The sequence below is a fragment of the Micromesistius poutassou genome (assembly GCF_964030765.1).
Source record: "Micromesistius poutassou genome assembly, chromosome: 3".
Taxonomy (NCBI): Eukaryota; Metazoa; Chordata; class Actinopteri; order Gadiformes; family Gadidae; genus Micromesistius; species Micromesistius poutassou.
This window is the reverse complement of record NC_140273.1, coordinates 3097681-3115128: the sequence shown is the minus strand read 5'-3', so window position 1 is coordinate 3115128 and position 17448 is coordinate 3097681. Positions and strand designations below refer to the sequence as shown.

At 43.7% G+C, this 17448-nt stretch overlaps 3 protein-coding genes across 4 annotated transcripts; 2 read left to right on the top strand and 1 right to left on the bottom strand.

The window, feature by feature from the left end:
- Positions 1–301: 301 nt before the first annotated feature.
- On the bottom strand, positions 302–5508 carry ube2kb (ubiquitin-conjugating enzyme E2Kb). The gene is made up of 7 exons (XM_084465806.1): positions 5403–5508; positions 4518–4611; positions 4375–4433; positions 4092–4174; positions 3634–3733; positions 2704–2832; positions 302–2425 (listed from the first exon to the last, which is right to left on the bottom strand). The coding sequence occupies exons 1-7, from the start codon at positions 5463–5465 to the stop codon at positions 2351–2353; spliced, it is 603 nt and encodes a 200-aa protein (XP_084321932.1). The 5' UTR covers positions 5466–5508; the 3' UTR covers positions 302–2350.
- A 680-nt stretch (positions 5509–6188) lies between these two features.
- Positions 6189–10925, top strand: smim14 (small integral membrane protein 14). Its single transcript, XM_084464917.1, has 6 exons — positions 6189–6241; positions 6778–6946; positions 7314–7403; positions 8887–8935; positions 9132–9286; positions 9380–10925. The coding sequence occupies exons 3-6, from the start codon at positions 7329–7331 to the stop codon at positions 9419–9421; spliced, it is 321 nt and encodes a 106-aa protein (XP_084321043.1). The 5' UTR covers positions 6189–6241; positions 6778–6946; positions 7314–7328; the 3' UTR covers positions 9422–10925.
- A 331-nt stretch (positions 10926–11256) lies between these two features.
- On the top strand, positions 11257–17438 carry ugdh (UDP-glucose 6-dehydrogenase). 2 transcript variants are annotated; one of them, XM_084465191.1, is made up of 13 exons: positions 11257–11308; positions 11411–11482; positions 12146–12307; positions 12761–12862; positions 13472–13672; positions 14160–14357; positions 14699–14846; positions 14972–15066; positions 15221–15351; positions 15909–16048; positions 16450–16541; positions 16625–16735; positions 16821–17438. In XM_084465191.1, exons 3-13 carry the CDS (start codon positions 12146–12148, stop codon positions 16911–16913), a joined length of 1473 nt encoding a protein of 490 aa, XP_084321317.1. In that variant the 5' UTR covers positions 11257–11308; positions 11411–11482; the 3' UTR covers positions 16914–17438. The 2 variants fall into 2 exon arrangements, with proteins under 2 accessions (XP_084321317.1, XP_084321316.1); XM_084465190.1 differs by having other exon boundaries at positions 11282–11482.
- Positions 17439–17448: the final 10 nt, after the last annotated feature.

The window sequence follows — 17448 nt, the reverse complement described above, 5'->3', positions numbered from 1 at the left end:
AGTTGCTTTTAGAGATACTAAAAGTATTTACAAACAAGATCCTCAACAGCAATCAAACAAAGGCACTCAAAGTGCACACGTAGGGCCAATTCATTCATTTTATGTGATGAATTTCTTTGAAAAAGAACGTAATGAGAATGTTACTGGATCACTGATATTGTTATTGTACCAAATTGTTTGACAGTTCTTTATTGAAAATACCCATCCCTGATCTATAGAAAGAATATCTACCAATTGAAAAAGAAATGTATGGGCTCTTAACAAAAACGTGTGACAAAACACTGGTTTCTCAGGGATTTTTTTAATCAAAGAAACATGACACTGTCACAATAAATAACCATGCTTTGTACTGCTGTCGCTAGCTTCAATCCATTAATCCCAAGGGAAAAAACAATTCCCAATTCAAAGGTTGCAGCGAACCCTTCTCAATGCGTTGTCATCGTGCAATATTGTACATGGGAAGAACTTCGGGAGAGGAGCAAGATTTTTTTGTCCTTTAAATTTCTTACAAAATATATACAGATCCAGCCATCCATGGTGCACTTTAGTGATGATGTAAGGGCTCACGTCTATTTACAAGTGCAGGAGATGGCATCTGTACACAACTACCTCTCCAAACTACTGTTAGGCTACTGGGATCAGGTGCCCAGCTTGTAATGCGTGGTGTATCTGTGTGGAATTGGGGCAAGCTGAAGGAGTGCTGAGGAGGCCTAAGGTTCACATCGATACCCCCTCCTAATCTTTATTCCAAGCAGTCAGATACAATTGAAATACTATTGACGCTATTGTGCAGCTTGCTAGCTATAAACTTCACGTTCAAAATCAGAGGAAGTCCAGCCTCTTCTTGTTCAGTAAGGTAAATAATAGCAATCATCTGACCCTCTGTGATATTGTACAGTCACAGAAACTCAAATAGGTTACTTGTGTTATCTATATATATATATATATAGCATTCCCTTAAATGCCATATTTACACACACACACAATCCATGATTCCCTCCAGATGAGTTTTAAAGATGGGTGACATTGAAAGTACCAGGTGAATATACGTGTCTTGGTACAACATCTTCCGTCTCCAAGATTTGAATTGAGCGTGATGGACATGTAGAGACCGTCATGATAGCTGGAACTTTTGCCTACTGTCCAGACTGATTTATTTTCTTTGAACAACTCCTACTGGAATAAACCTTGTATTATCAACTCTGACGTGTTCCTGTCTGTTGAGAACAATATGGGACTGGTCTGCAGCCTAATGGTGGAAGATAATCAGTGAAGTCTCCGGGGGCTGTTTGGGCCGGTTCTCACGATGACTCTTTCATCTGCACTAAAATTATGAAGTAGACAGCCAACCACCATATCATTTAGCAAAAAACTAATCCTAATTAAGATGACGCGCTGGTGAGGTTGTGGGAGAGAGCGTTTCCTGGTATTTTAAGTTTTTATTAACTAATCATTGTAACATGCATTACAAGTTCAGTAAATTAAATAACTAAAGGGGCCGTCTTGGGGCAGAGGAGTAAGATTAAGAGACAATAAAAACATCTCCATATAATGTAAACTAGACAAAGTCCATATTTAAAATATCTTTATAACATCTTATAAGAAAGAAAAAGTATATAACCGTTCATTTTCAAATGTACAGACTTTTCTCTATTTACAGATATCGCGCTTCTGCTGTGCATATGTAAATATCATATTCTGCTCGTTTTCATCTTGTGGGATTGCAAAACAAAAAAAACCCTCGTGAGAACAAGCAGATCCATACCCAACTATGGTATACTGCCAGGGCCAACTCTTCACTCTCCACTGCAAAAACAAGGCTTTTGACAGTTCCTATAGGATCACATTATATAAATACATCAGCTAAATATGAATGTACATAATGGGAGTGTTCAACCAGGCAGGAAATGATTCAATAAGAAGAAGTGGCAGTGCACTGTACCAAGAGCAACTGAAGGCATTTGCTTTAGAGGTCATCGCATAAATCATAAAATCTACCGGGTTAAGGCTGCTGCTGCCCTCACCGGGGGAACGGTTCCACGGCCAGACTCAGCGTTGTGCGTTCAACTTCCCAAGCATGATTTGCTTTCGTTTGGAGGAGCGGTGTAGTTTAAAGATGGAGGGATGGATGAGAGACAGAGAAAGGGGGGGGGGGGGGGGAAGTAGGCAGCGAGGTGGTGCGCATAATGGCCATGGGGTCTGTCGGTGTAGTTTGAGGAGGAAGGCGGTGTGTATGGCGGTCATGGTGGGTGGGAGGATGTGTGAGATGGAAGGCCTGGGTGGATGTGTGGCGTGGGGGTGGAGGAGTCAGGGATGTGCCGAATGCATCGGGGGAATCCTGACACGTTTCTCAGTTGCTAAGGAGCAGTTCGGTCGCGGTCTCAACGTCCCACGACTTGGACGACAGTGCTGCTATTACGGCGTTCTAAAGAAACACAAAAGGAACAAGACGTGAGGGTTTTGATACAACGTAGAACGGAATCATTTCTGTGCCACGTCAATATGAATCCGTTCAGAAACAGCTCCGCCATCTTATTGATAAAGCAGCTGTCTAAACACACTAAACAGAAAAGCATGTGCAGGTTTTTCAAAAACATGACATGCTTCATTCTAGGACAAACTCAAAACCTACAACCTATAAAATATATGTAATAACATTTGGAATTTTACTTCAAAGGGAAAGTACAGCAAGGCGTTTCTAACCTTATCAAAGCCCATGGCACAGAGTTTGTCTATTTTGCGTGTGTAGTCGGGACTGGAGATGGGTGCCGCGGCGTAGATGTGAGACCACAGCTTGGCCGTTTGTTTGTACATTTCTGGGTTCTGCTTATACTGCGAGGAGAGAAGGAATCATCCAGTTTGAGGCACACAAAGGAAAAACACAACCCTTTGACCAGCGTTATTTGGAGATCTTGTGATTTGCAGTTGAGATTTAATTTCTGAATCTGCCTTATTTAGGATGATTCACATTAGACAGTCAGACACGACTGGCGTGAAAGTAACAGGCTTGTTTTGCCTTTCTCCTTGGACTAACTGTGTACAATAACATACAATTATAATGGCTACAATTCATTAAGGAAGCTAGTCAACACTTGTCCATAGTTAAATAATTGGACAACTCTCACCAAAATAATGCTGAACTGAAAAGCAATGGGATAAAAAAGCAGTACTCATGTGATACCAAGTTAATTTCTTGTCAGATTGTGTGAGATCTATTGCCCTACATTGACCCACACAGCACTCTCCAAACAAGAGGCCTTGAATCAAGTCATAAAAAGGATTCATAGTTAAAATATTTTGCAGCTTGCGCCTCACATCACTTTGACATATATCACAATCAGCATTTTGATAAACTAAACACATCAAGAGTAGTTGGTGTAATATAACTTTTCCAGTCCCCACCCAAAGCGCCCGTTATCCCTAAGAACACCCTATGATTTCCCCCATGATATGCATAACTAAACGATTTGATTGCTTGTATTAAACTTACAAAATGTATTACGTTTCATGTCACATTGTTTCAATCACCAAAATGTCTTTATAGCAGCCATTTTCAGTAGTCTGTGGTTACTTTATAGCCAATAAAGTGGCATGGCTACACGCATTTGGATGTTTTCTTGTCATGTCCCCTACCTGGTTTGCTACGACCGCATCCTGGGGGTCGTCTGGCTCTGCTGCGGCCAGGAGAGCCTGTAGAGATAAAAGCACCGTCCGTAGAGTCATAGCAGCCGCCCTGAAGAGAGACCAGCAGAGGTTCAAGAGAGACCGACAAACGTTTACGTGGGACCAGCAGAGGTTGAAGTCGAGACACGACAGATATTGAAGAAGAGAGAGACCGACAGACATTGAAGAAGAGAAACCAACAGACGAAGAGACCAACAGATATTGAAGAGAGCAACAGATGTTGAAGAGAGACCAACAGACGTTGAAGAAGAGAGAGCAACAGACGTTGAAGAAGAGAGAGCAACAGACGTTGGGGTGAAGGGGAGGGAAATGGCTTTATTAAAACAGGATTGACAATGGAATAAAACTTAGCGGACAGACACTGTGATAAAGCCCAACTGTGAAGATTTTCACTTTGGCTCACTCACCACTGGTCTTTTAAGATGTCCAGACAGATTGCTCCCGTCACAGAACTGATGTTAGGATGCCAAATCTTTGTGATGAACCGCACCTACGAGGGAGAGAGATGTAATGAGTGAGCTAGTGACGGTAGTGTAGTGTAGTGTAATGTGTGTGTGTGTGTGTGTGTGTGTGTGTGTGTGTGTGTGTGTGTGTGTGTGTGTGTGTGTGTGTGTGTGTGTGTGTGTGTTAAAGAATGTGGATTAGACAGACAGTAATGTGAAGGAGCAGGAAAGACATTCTTGTGTTTACCTTTGGTGGGTTAAAAGGATATGTTTCTGGGATTTTTATTTCAAGCTGAAATCTGCCACCTATAAAGAATGGTAAACATGATCAATTAATCGTAACATCACCGTCTCACTATATGTATCACTTTTTATGTTGATTGTATTTACCTTCATATGGTGTGTCTGGGGGACCAGCTATCTCTCCCCTCAGCTCTGTGAAATTCTCATCCACCAAATCTACTTTAATTTGGTTTTTACTCGTCTAATGGAGAAAAAAAAAAATAACGGGAGAGTATTTGAATCCACATAGTTCGTAAGTTTGTTAAATCACTTTCTAAACGATGGCTGTTGTATTACAAACAAAACGCTCAGTTCTGGGTTGGTATATTCTAGAAAAAACAGGATTCTGACGACTATTGTTAGTGTCCATGTACGGTTAAATGTTAAAGCTCTCCATCAACGATCATGCCTCTTAGATCAGCAAAGTGAACAAAGTTTGTCAACAATGTTATTCGGCAACAGAGGCTGAACTATGACATAATGATTGAATCACCTCAGTAGTCCTTACGCAAAACAAACGGTCCTGGTTATGTAGACGAAGCTACCGTACGAATGCTACGAGGGAGTTGTCAAAGTAATAATGTAAACAGTCACCGAAGAAAACTCGTTGAACTTATGAATCATTTCAAATGTTGTCCAATAAAAAGATTCATTACGTCTGATAAACATGATGGATTCAGGAGAGCGCTCCTCTGATGGCGTGTCTGTTGATTATGAAGAGGGGCAGGAGGCCTCAAAAAAAAAGGAAAAAAAAAAAGCAAGCCCCGGTGTTTCCTGATCCGCCGCGCCTGGTACAGGAGCAGCTGCACCGCGACGAGTCAAACGTAGCTGGACGTCAGGCTAGCTGAAGTTATCCTGCGGGGCCTGACTTACCGCACACCGCTAGCTCATGAAACGAGTCTCATTTACGGCGTTGACAAACCACATACACGTACACCGGGGCATCCCTTTAAAGAACGGAAAACACATCAAGGGAGAAGGTTGATCGCTCACCTCTTCGCTTTTGAGAACTTCTTTGAACTCCCGCTTGATCCTTTGGACTGCGATGTTAGCCATGTTCCTCTGTTGTGTGCTACTGCAAGCTGCGGCTAGGGTTGGATGTGCCCACTATGGTCGGCGGTGGTGCTGTTCTTAGGGAATCCCCTTTGACTCCCACCTCCCAGCTCTCCTGCTGTGGTTCACAGCGCTGGAGAATGAACTGTCCACACAACGGAACCGTTCCGTCTAGAAGCTCAGCCGGGACCACCACTACATTAGAGGAGAAGCTTCATGTATTCATGAATCAAACAAGAGTGAATTATTTCCCTTCGCTTTAACATGTCAATCTCATCAAAACATTGAATATGCTGGCTCAACACTTAAACATGCAATCATTTATATCGTGGGATTTAGTTTTCACACACAACTTTGAGTACCGTTAGGATGAGTGAGTAAAAGTCGTATTTATTATGTATACATTTGTATGTATTTAAAGTTGGGTTATTTAAAAAAAAAGCATGATTCATTTATTTTATTTAATATTTTGGGATATTTTGTATTTAGTTACTTATTTACTTGATAAATGCCATGATGTTATACTTTTGTTGAAGTACCCTTGCCTCACAAATCGAAATCATTTTGATTAACAAGTCTTTTAAGTCTTCTTAAGTCTTTTGATTAACATCTAAAGACTCGAATTAGGTAATCATCTGTAGTCTGAAGGTAAACTGGGCTTTTCACTTTTTTTGCTTTCATGTGTTTCGACCAATCATGTTGGAGGCGGGCATCTGTAAACTCGTAATTGGCGGACAAAAGCTCGGCAACATGAAGTAAACAAAAAAAAGTATCTGAAGGTAAAAATGGTTTCACGTCGTGTATACTAGAATGGATTAAACTTCTGAAAGCTTTATCCACTCGATTTGAGCCTTCTTCTTAAATGTGATGGATGTGTATGAATACGTCAAACTAAGATGTGTTCTGTCCCCTCTAACTGGTTGTGCAACTGTGTGACAAACCAGCATAGCTGGTAGGCCTAGAATATATACGTAAATATATATACGTACTATGATGTGGTTTTATTGATAACATTATTGAAATCACTATGAACAGAATTGACTACAGATATGGTAATTGTAACCAATTGAAATGTCACACAGTGTGTCTTTAAAAAAAAAAAAAAAGACCTATGGGCTGGCCCGCATTTATTATTTGGAGAATATATCAGTTCTAGGATGTGGTTTTATTGATAAAATCATTTAAATCACTATCGAACAGCATTGACTACAGATATGGCCAGGTAAATGTAAGTTACGAGCCAATTGAAATGTCACACAGTGTGTCTTTAAACTGCGCTGCTGCTCACGTGGTTTCTCCGTCTGAATCACAACAGGCGAGCAGAGCACAGCTCCGCCGACCGAGCGGCTGTCTGTCTGGTGACCCGGTAGTGTTGACGCTGCTCCGCCGTGCAAGGTGTCCAACTGTACAAACAACAGCACTCCACGACGACGACGACGACGGAGAAGGAAGTAGAGATCGTATATTAAACTATTCAAGCACGAGTAAGTCGACTTCGACTAATCGTTATGAAATGAAATGTTAATACGTATGAATGCAACACATTAAGATGGTTAGGTGGCCGTGTTAGCAGACGTCCAGTACTCGCTTACAAGTGTGTACTCAATTTGACAAAAGAATGCTAGCTGGCCGGGAAATCTTGAATTGTAAGCTTGCAGAATCTGCCTCTGTGTCGCCCTGTCGAATACTATTCTTGTAAATCGGATACTTGGGCTATTCACAAGGGCATGCTACCTCCCGAATCATGGGGGGCATATGCAAATAGGAAACTGGAAATGCAAAAGCAGGTATTATTGCATTTTGCATCGCACAGGCAGCGTGTCAGACTTCTGTCTTGTCCCAATCATAAAGGTAACTCGGAGGGACATGGCGGAGGGAGGCTACGACCCCTGTGAGTGCATCTGCACCCACGAGTACGCGATGAGACGACTCATCAACCTGGTAAGAGCTCCGACTCCGTCCAGATCTGGATCATAAAAGGTTAAAAGGAGGACAGGATGGATACAAAGAGTTTAGTGGAAGCAGAAAGTCTCAAGTACCGTTTTGGTAGAAGAAAGTAGATAGATTTCAAGACCATGAGTGTTTAGAGCCAGAAAAGATTGTCATTATATTCCGTCAGGGAATTTGAGTCATGGCTGTATTCTAATACTGGTTAATTAAGTAGGTTGCATACACAGCCTGCATATCCTGGTTCCTGTTCGCTGTTTGTTTTGTAGCCAGGTGGGTCCCAATGGGTCATGTTCACATGTGTAACTTACTGGGAGTGGCTCCATCTTACACTTGCGACTTCAGCTGAAAATCTTTATTTTGGGCATGGAGCTTATTCTGCAGAATGTCTTCAGTGGTGCTAGCCTGGTAGTAGGCGGCAAAGGAAACACAGTTAGAACTATGTTGGGGATTCATTAAACTACACCCAGCCACCAATACATGTCATGAAGGGTAGAGGATGCCAGTTCTAAATTTAAAAATGAACTACAATCCTCAGAATTATGTGAAGAAATAAAATAGTTGCCGTCATGTCAAATGATGTATTGTGTTGCAGAGATCTTTAAGTTAGCAGCTAGCCCAGCTAGCACTGGCCCGTAACGTCTAGTAATACCACTTGTAACCTCTAGAGGTCACCCTCAATGCAGCATCCAGTCTGCTCTCAGTTCAACATGAGCGAATCAGCTTTATTGGTCAGGTTTGCGTAAACAAACAAGGAATTTGACTTCGGTTAACCCTTTTCTCTCAAAGTACAACACTCACTTAACCTAATGTTGTATAAAAAAATAATTAAAAAACAGAAAGAACAGTACGAAATATAAATATACTGTTAAGTATACAGTATAACAACACAATAGAATTGACAAATTTACAAAAAGTAATATAGAATAGGATGATAGAGTCGCTGCCTAGAGGGCCTATCTAACCTCTTGATAGAATAGAAAAATAGAATACAATGTTTCTTCTCGGCTAGTTAGTAAACGTGTGTGTGTGTGTGTGTGTGTGTGTGTGTGTGTGTGTGTGTGTGTGTGTGTGTGTGTGTGTGTGTGTGTGTGTGTGTGTGTGTGTGTGTGTGTGTGTGTGTGTGTGTGTGTGTGTGTGTGTCATCCAATCACGTCAAACACATCAACTGGTAGCGTGCAAGGAAACATGAACTCAGGGAGGGACATTAACACAAACATGTATAACATACAACTATGACCCAGGGTTATACGCCCATCTATTTGACTGTTTGTTTAATGTTCAGTATATATTCTACATTCATTTGATGTGAATCCAATTAATTATTTTTATGTGACACACTTTTACGAAGGCCAACCTGGCCTTTTAAAGCTTGTGGAACGACTGAAGGTTTTCCCTTCCCATTCCCATGGAATAATGACTTTTGATGCTTGCTTCTCCTCCCATTCCTCTGCTTTTCTTTTATATTCTCTTTTAGCTCAGGCAATCCCAGTCCTACTGTACTGACACAGAGTGCCTTCAAGAAAGTATGTTAGACAATTTATTTGCCCATGTGGTTCTCAACTAAATTCTGTATTTGTTGTTTGCGTTTGCAGTTTTTCATAATGAAAGCCATTCAGGGTATTTGTCATGCCCTTTTACTTAGTTGATGTTGGCAGCACCAGCATGTGTATTTGTATGTTCCATTGTGCAAGTGAAATTCAAATTTTGTGTGTGTGGTAGTACCTGGGCCCAGTGGTTCAGTGGCAAATGGAGGAGACCTCACTCTCCCCATGGTCCTCATGGGATGGATGCTGCTGGCTCTGATCCTCTTCCTGCTCCGCCCATCCAGTCTCAGAGCTCCTCGAGCCCTCGGCAAACCCTCTGGACCCTCCAACGTCAGTATAGATTCATATAAATCTGTCTCTCTCTCTCGTGGATCATGAAAGGTGTACTGAATGGACTCTGTTGTGTTGTGTGTCTGATTGCAGAGGCATGAGAGGCACCATGACCCAGCCCCGCCCGTGGACTAGGGACACCGCCCAAACCCCACCGACATAATCAGTTAACTGGACCAACCTCCTGTCCATCAATCGATTCTGCTAACCCTGCCCCCTTGGTTAATCTCTTCTTCTTTATGGTTCTCTATTGCTTTCACCTGTTACTCTTACCCACCCCACTTTTACCCCCCCCCCCCCCCAAACGCTCTCACAGGAGGTGGTTCCCTTCCAATGGGCCTGCAGTGAGAGGGAAGGGAGAGACTTCATTTAAAATTGAAATATTTAACTTTTTATCAGGGACGGATTAACCTCTGTTCTGATTCATGCTCAACAACGCGGGTGGATGGGTTGAGATTCTTAATAACACATTCCACTTTGAAAACCATTGCCAACAATGATGTAACGGCACAGGAGGCTGTTTTAGTTGCCTGTCTGAAAGGAGCCTTGGCGCAACGATGAAATGTTATCTCGGAAATTTGAGTACTGTTTGATAGCTGCTGCTTAAAAAAGTTAAATAGTGAATGGTCCATTATCCTGGCTCACAAATTGTGGTACAGAAAACATGGCATAGAAGAAGGGTCTTAGTGAGTCAAAATCGACATGCCTCCTGCAGACCAGATAAGAAATCTGTAATCAATGATCGACTTTGAATCATTGTACACCAACTATGTTAACTGTATAGAGGCTTTGTCTGTAAAGTACCCATTTTATAAGCACTTTTGTTAATGGATGTAAATGCCTGATAGTTTGTTATTGTAAGGGGGCGCTATGTAAGGGGGTGACCATGTAAAGAATTAGAAGGCTATTGGAAAGACTCATGAGACTCAAGACTCAAAGGCTGGATTCATTGGTTATGTCTTTGGCAAGCAGGAATGATATGAATTCAGGAGGAACATCGTTTCCATTCCACAACACTGTCCCTTCTAATTCTTTGAATGGCACTACTTTATTTGTTTATAGAGCAGGAGTTCAATAATCCCAGTGGTTTTGTTAATTGTTCTTTAGCTAGACAAGTTAGTTGTATTAAAGACATATTGCAGTGCCAATGTAAGGTGAATAGTTTTGTTGTATATACCGAATAGCGTGAGGGGAAAGGTGGCTAATTTCTGGGACATCATTTATTAGCATTCACTACGAAATGTATATCGACTGTAATCTTAAAACGGTTAGGTAGTTTACTACGAAATTACCAGGCTTTGAGATCATTGCCATTTGTACAAGTTTTACTTTGGACTGATTTCCAATATTATAATGGGTCTGCACGTGAACTGGGAACAACTGTACTAAATATTTGGTACAGCTCAATTAGTCACATACAGAGTTAGACTCATCTCCGCGCCTCCTCCTGAGATGTGTTTTACTTTGAAATCTGTCTTTCTATTATGTCCTTGGTGGGAAATGCCTTGGAAAACCTGCATATTTTTTATTGTGGATGAGAAAGTAATAGATTGGGATTACTGCACAACCTGTGACTAAGAAAGGCCTTTAACTATGCACTTTTCTTTAAAAACCAATAAATAAAATGAAGATAATCTTACTTTATTGTTGTCATGTTTTTTATGTATATTCTTTTGGTTGTTTTTTGAAAAATGTTTTAATCATATCAATTATATTCATTAGCTGATATCATTGATGTCAACATTACTGGGCATGTGGTAACAGATTCAAGTGGATTCATTTCTACTCAAATGTATAATACATGAGATCAAATGGTCGGTCATGGTGTTTAGACAGATTTGATGATCCTTGTACTTTACATTTAGCGTGTTCTAAAATTATAGACGCCGTGCTTTTATTTTGAAGCATGACGCAGTTTTCTGTGTCCGCAAATCAGAACTCGTTAGCTTCATAAAAGTCCCTGCTGCTAGATCGCCGATCAGTAGGTCTAGGGAAGGCTAAGTTAAAGGTGTCTTTGGCTAGGTAACCAGAGCTAATGTTACTGTCTTTAGAATACATTTGAAGGTAATCATTTGCATAAAAGCGTAGTAGGACAACATCATTTTCACATTGCCTGTTCTTTAGTTTGTTTAGCAGCATTTACCTCGAAAGGAGCTGCAGACTACGCCTTCTTCAAGTTGACTCGAGTTGGCAGAGGTAAATTAACGTTAACTTAATTCTTGACTGAAAGACTGAAGTATGAAGTATTTAATCAAATGCATGTCTGTTTTTGTGTCCATCAATTTACCTGAAGGCAAATGAATGAATGCGATTTAAACATCAGGCCGGCAAAAAGCTAGATCTGTTAGTCCCCCGTAGGGTTGGATAAGTTGAATAGCGCCTCTGTTTTCTGCCTGGCTATACGTGGCTTACCCCGTCTACCAAATCAAAGGGTCTTTTATCCAGGGCTGACTGCATTTTTATTCTCCTCAGGTGTGTGTTCTTGTATATCGATGTAATTACCTCCAAATTCAATTCAATTATTGAATTCATCACGGCCATACTTAGAACATCTACAACTTAAAAACTATTGCACAATAATTCTAAATCGGTCTTTACAGGACCCAGATAACCCTACATCCACATAATAATGTCGTTTTTTATTATACTAACGAATACACTGCTTATAAAAGCAATATAGCTGATGTTCTTTGACTTAATATGTATTCCCAGTAGGCCTAAATAAAATAAAATGTAAATTTTTATATTATCTTTTTTTAATGTATTTTATTCATTCATTCTTTAGTCATTCTTTGTAGATTATAATTGTACACGTCTCTCTGTATGTCTCATTCGAGCCGTTTCCCCTCTCTTCCCCAGATGTTTCAGATAAAGAAGGTTTGTTGCATTGGGGCCGGCTATGTAGGGGGTCCTACGTGCACTGTGATCGCACAAATGTGTCCCGAGATCACAGTCACTGTGGTGGATATCAACGAGTCCAGGATCAACGCCTGGAACTCTGATACGCTGCCTATATATGAGGTAAGACGCTAATGAGGTCTTACAATGGTTCATGTAGCTTGTGCTAGTGTGAAAAATGAGTTCAGTCACCAACATTTATTACAATCCTGGTTTGTTTGTGTTTTATTTTCCTCCGAATCCCTATTTCTCATTTAACTCGGGCCACTAAAGGAATAAGGGAAAGGACATTAAATATAGGCAGGCATTCATTCACAGCTTGTGCGTATTTCTTAGTCACTGCTGTAATGCCCGTGTCGTACGTAAAACACTGAATCACCCCTCAATAGGTTCCAGATGTTTCGATTTCCCCACAGTTTATTGCGTCATGGGGGCTTCTGTGGTGGCTATGATCAAGTATGACGCCAAGTATGACTGGTGCTTTGGTAAAGGGCAGACACACGTCTTCACCCTTGACTCAGCACCACACCCCTCCAATGTCCTGCTCACCCAATGTCCTCCTCCCTGTCCCTCCAGCCGGGTCTGAAGGAGGTGGTGGAGTCATGCAGAGGACGGAACCTCTTCTTCTCCACGGACATCGACACGGCCATCAAGGAAGCCGACCTCGTCTTTATTTCTGTGAGTATCCAAGACAACCCACAGACTCTCCCTCTGTGACTCACACACTCGCACACTGCTTCAATGCTATAGGGCTGTGATAGAGAGTATCCTTACTTCGCTGAACAGTGACCCCCGACACAGTGATAGAGATATCACTGTGTCGGGGGTCACTGTTCAGCGAATGATAAGTCTGCTCTGAACAGGGTAGTTCAGGTCAGCATCCAGAATCATTGGGCTAGACCTCCCCTCAATGTCAGTGACATTTACAACATCCGCCTAGTCAAAACTGCTAATTAAAACACACCCTGCTAATGCCCTTTTCAGCCCTCTATCAGGCAAAAGGTTAAGAAGCATCAGATCCGGATCCACCGGTTCTCAAATAACTTCAACCAACATTCCTTATCTGCTCTGTTAACAAAGCTGTCCTCCTCCTCAGGGTATTTAAATGCACTAGCACTTTGTTTTGTATGTTCACACTGGTAACGACACATGTGTCTATTTTAATGTGATGTCTTTTGTGTACGTTCACGTCAGACACGTCAGACTTGTCTCCCTTGTTCTGTGTGGTTTTGTACCCCCCCCCGCCCCTGGAGCGGCGGTCAGTTGACGGTTCTTCTGCTTCTGCAGGTGAACACGCCCACAAAGACCTACGGCATGGGCAAGGGCCGCGCCGCCGACCTCAAGTACATCGAGGCCTGCGCCCGGCGCATCGTGGAGATGTCCGACGGCTACAAGATCGTGACGGAGAAGAGCACGGTCCCCGTGCGGGCCGCCGAGAGCATCCGCCGCATCTTCGACGCCAACACCAAGCCCAGCCTCAACCTGCAGGTGGGTGGGGCTCCCCGGCCGTCAGCGGACCGCATGGTTGTGACGGTTTGAAGCAGTACACCCTGCCACATGCCCCCCCCCCCCCGAAATGCACCCCCAGGGGGAGATGCATGCCCCCCAGGTGGCCGTACTGGGCTCCTCCGACACCTGGACACACAGGTTGTTGGAACAGGTTTATGGCAGAGATGGAAGAACATTAACAGGCAGAGCAGGCGTCCTGGACTGGCCTGTCGGAGCTGTCCCCCTCCGGGGTGTTTGATGCCGGCTGGTTTATCCTGTCTGCAATGATTACCAAGTGCAACACATGTTTGCAGCCCCCGCCCCTCCCCCACTCACAAGCCCCAGAGTCGGAAAAAGTCGGCCTTGGGCCATGTGAGGCCGCTTTAACCAGACAGCCACCTCACACACTCCCCCTCTGGTTATGAGGGGTTATATAGGGGGTCACTGTTCGGGTTCTGACCCCCCCTCTCCATGGCCACGTGTCCAGGTGCTGTCCAACCCGGAGTTCCTGGCGGAGGGGACGGCGGTGCGGGACCTGAAGGAGCCGGACCGCGTCCTCATTGGCGGAGACGAGACGGCGGAGGGCCAGAGGGCCATCAGAGCGCTGTGCGCCGTCTACGAGCGCTGGGTCCCCAAGGAGCGCATCATCACCACCAACACCTGGTCCTCGGAGCTCTCCAAACTGGTGTGTGTCGGCGTTGTGTTCGCTAAACCTAAACCGTTTTTTCTTTGGTATTTTAGAGGTGACATACCACCAGGCGTGTGTGATTAGCCGCTAGAAGCCGTTTTAAAAATTTTGCCTCTTCTGACATCACAAGTGGGCGTGTCCACCTACATGCACGACGTATAGATGAGCAACGTTTGCGACAGTCCACGGGGTAGGCCGGTAGACTGATCTATCCAGCACACGGCTAGGCGGACACGCCCACTTGTGATGTCAGAAGAGGCAGATATTCAAAAACGGCTTGTGACGGCTAATCACACTCATGTCACCTTTTTTTAAAATGATTGCATTTCCGGACGCAGGCGGCCAATGCGTTCCTGGCCCAGCGGATCAGCAGCATCAACAGCATCAGCGCCCTGTGTGAGGCCACCGGGGCCGACGTGGAGGAGGTGGCCAAAGCCATCGGCATGGACCAGAGGATAGGCAGCAAGTTCCTGAAGGCCAGCATCGGTGAGCCACTGCTCTAGCCTTGGGTGCTCCACCCGCTGTCCGTAATCTACGCGTGAGGTCACCGACCTGGGCTCTCGGACATAATCTAACCCGTCTTTCCCACCCTTCCCCCCCGCTCCGGACAGGCTTTGGAGGAAGTTGTTTCCAGAAGGACGTGTTAAATCTCGTTTACCTGTGTGAAGCGCTCAACCTCCCTGAGGTGGCCTCCTACTGGCAGCAGGTAGGTACTACACACACCGCATTAGCGCTAATATTAAGTAGTAATAGCAATTTTAGCGGGTTTTGTTTTTCACTTGCCTCGCATAGGACTACTGTCTATCCTTGACTTTGTACTTTTTATCTTGTGTCTCAGTGTTTGACTTGTTGTTTTCCAGGTGATTGACATGAACGAGTACCAGAGAAGGCGTTTTGCCTGCAGGATCATAGACTGTCTCTTCAACACAGTCACTGGCAAGAAGATCGCTCTCCTCGGCTTCTCCTTCAAGAAAGACACCGGGGACACCAGGTCTGTCCGCTGTGAACGTTTCCCTGCACACCCATCTCCAAACCTCTGCTCAACATGGGCTCCTTTGTCCACAACTCCCTTGCCTTTTACCTTGAACCCACACCCAACGTGTTCTCAGTAATTTAGTAATTTAATCAATATTTAGCGTCAGTCCTTAATAATAAATCTCTTCCGAGCCTCTTTTTAACCCTTTAATCAATGGGGAGGTAATAAATCACCTCTCTTTGAACTTTGATCTCCAAGCGTAAAAGGTGCATGCTTCACTGGATAATGAGTGCAATGCGCTCTAGCCTTTAGGCCCTGTACTATGTCAACGAGTTGGCTACTTTCTGATCTCAGGTGCAGCAGTGCTACTATGCACTAGCTAGCAGAACTTCTGGGGGGGGAGATGGCACAGAGGCCGGGAGTTATGCCGCTGTTTCCGTTTCACTAGATAGGAGAGAGGTGGAATGAGGGAGTGGAGGAAGCGTGCAGAAGGCAATTTTAATACCTGTATTTCCAGAATTGCCAGTCTAGACATTTACCTTACTGGACGGTTTGTCTGTGTCGCCCACAAGGGAGTCTTCCAGCATCTACATCTCAAAGTACCTGATGGAGGAGGGGGCAAAGCTGCACATTTATGACCCTCAAGTCCTGAAGGAACAAATCATCCTCGACCTCTCCCAGCCCCACATCTCCGGGGACAGCCCCCAACGAGGTAGGTGTGTGTGTGTGTGTGTGTGTGTGTGTGTGTGTGTGTGTGTGTGTGTGTGTGTGTGTGTGTGTGTGTGTGTGTGTGTGTGTGTGTGTGTGTGTGTGTGTGTGTGTGTGTGTGTGTAATCATGAAAAACCTAAAATGCAGATGTTTCAAAGCACACTACATTGTTTATTGCTTGCAAGAGTGACACGGGAATGCCTGTAATGCCAATCACAAATATAATTGACTGTTTAATCGTTTTTATTTTCCTCATCCAACGGTTCCTATCTTGCACAACGTTTAACTGCCTTTTGTCACAGTAACATAATTGCCTGGTAATAGTCCTTGTGTAATAAAGAAGACAGGGTTATGGCACTGAGATAAGAGGGTTCGAGTAATAACATCAAGTCTGTCCTATTCAGTGGGTGAGCTGGTCACCATAACCAAAGACCCCTATGAGGCCTGCCAGGGTGCCCACGCACTGGTGATCTGCACCGAGTGGGACATGTTCAGGGTGAGACGCAACACGGCTTCACATGAGCTCTGAGGTTTAGCATGCAACAGCATGGTTATTAAAGCCCTGTCATCCCTCAACAGGAACTGGACTATGAAAAGATCTACAAGCAGATGCTGAAGCCCGCCTTTTTATTCGACGGACGCAGAGTGTTGGACAACCTCCACGGGCATCTACAGGACATCGGCTTCCAGGTGAGCGGGGGAGGAACACACACACACACACACACACACACACTCACACTCACACTCACACTACGTCATTTCTTTTCTTCTCCAGATTGAGACCATCGGTAAAAAGGTGACAACACTGCGGATCCCTTACACCCCTGCAGCGGTGACAGAGCCCCCGCCCAAGAAAACCAAAGCTTGAAACTTTCTCAGAGACACAAACAAACACACACACATTCCGACACACGCATTCCGTCACACACACATTCTGCAGCTGGTTCTAATCATAACCCATTTCTTCTTGAGACTTGCCGATAACCGCTATTAAGCGGTTATTTGACTAGGCGGCCAGAGGTCCATATGGCCAGTGAACGGTTAGGGATGGAGTTAAAGGTTTAAGTCGATCGATTAAACCTATGAGCCAGTGTCCCCCTTGGAACCAAATCTAAAGCAGCACGTTGCACCGAAATGTTTGACAATTATTTAGGAACTATATTTTTCTGTATTTACTATGTAATGTTGAATCAGCATTTTTAATACAGTTTAAACATTTTTATACATATTAAGCATTTTTATAAATCATCATCTGCTGTACACGGGTCTGAGACTATGAATATTTCTGGATTCTATTTTTAGCCAAATGGACCAATGAAATAAAACTGTGTCCTGTGCTTCTGTGTCATTGTGTATTAATGCAACCACCACTTTATTACTAAAGAAAAACCATGAGAATGGGT

Bases quoted from the DNA above. Each gene is read 5' to 3' on its own strand.
- ube2kb (XM_084465806.1), bottom strand. From the start codon at position 5,465: ATGGCTAACATCGCAGTCCAAAGGATCAAGCGGGAGTTCAAAGAAGTT. The intron at 4,612-5,402 runs GTGAGCGATCAA...TTTCTCCATTAG, and splicing joins AAGTTCTCAAAAGCGAAGAG to ACGAGTAAAAACCAAATTAA. The intron at 4,434-4,517 runs GTAAATACAATC...CATTCTTTATAG, and splicing joins CCCAGACACACCATATGAAG to GTGGCAGATTTCAGCTTGAA.
- smim14 (XM_084464917.1), top strand. From the start codon at position 7,329: ATGGCGGAGGGAGGCTACGACCCCTGTGAGTGCATCTGCACCCACGAG. The intron at 8,936-9,131 runs GTATGTTAGACA...TGTGTGTGGTAG, and splicing joins CACAGAGTGCCTTCAAGAAA to TACCTGGGCCCAGTGGTTCA. The intron at 9,287-9,379 runs GTCAGTATAGAT...GTCTGATTGCAG, and splicing joins AACCCTCTGGACCCTCCAAC to AGGCATGAGAGGCACCATGA.
- ugdh (XM_084465191.1), top strand. From the start codon at position 12,146: ATGTTTCAGATAAAGAAGGTTTGTTGCATTGGGGCCGGCTATGTAGGG. The intron at 15,067-15,220 runs GTAGGTACTACA...GTTGTTTTCCAG, and splicing joins TGGCCTCCTACTGGCAGCAG to GTGATTGACATGAACGAGTA. The intron at 16,542-16,624 runs GTGAGACGCAAC...ATCCCTCAACAG, and splicing joins CCGAGTGGGACATGTTCAGG to GAACTGGACTATGAAAAGAT.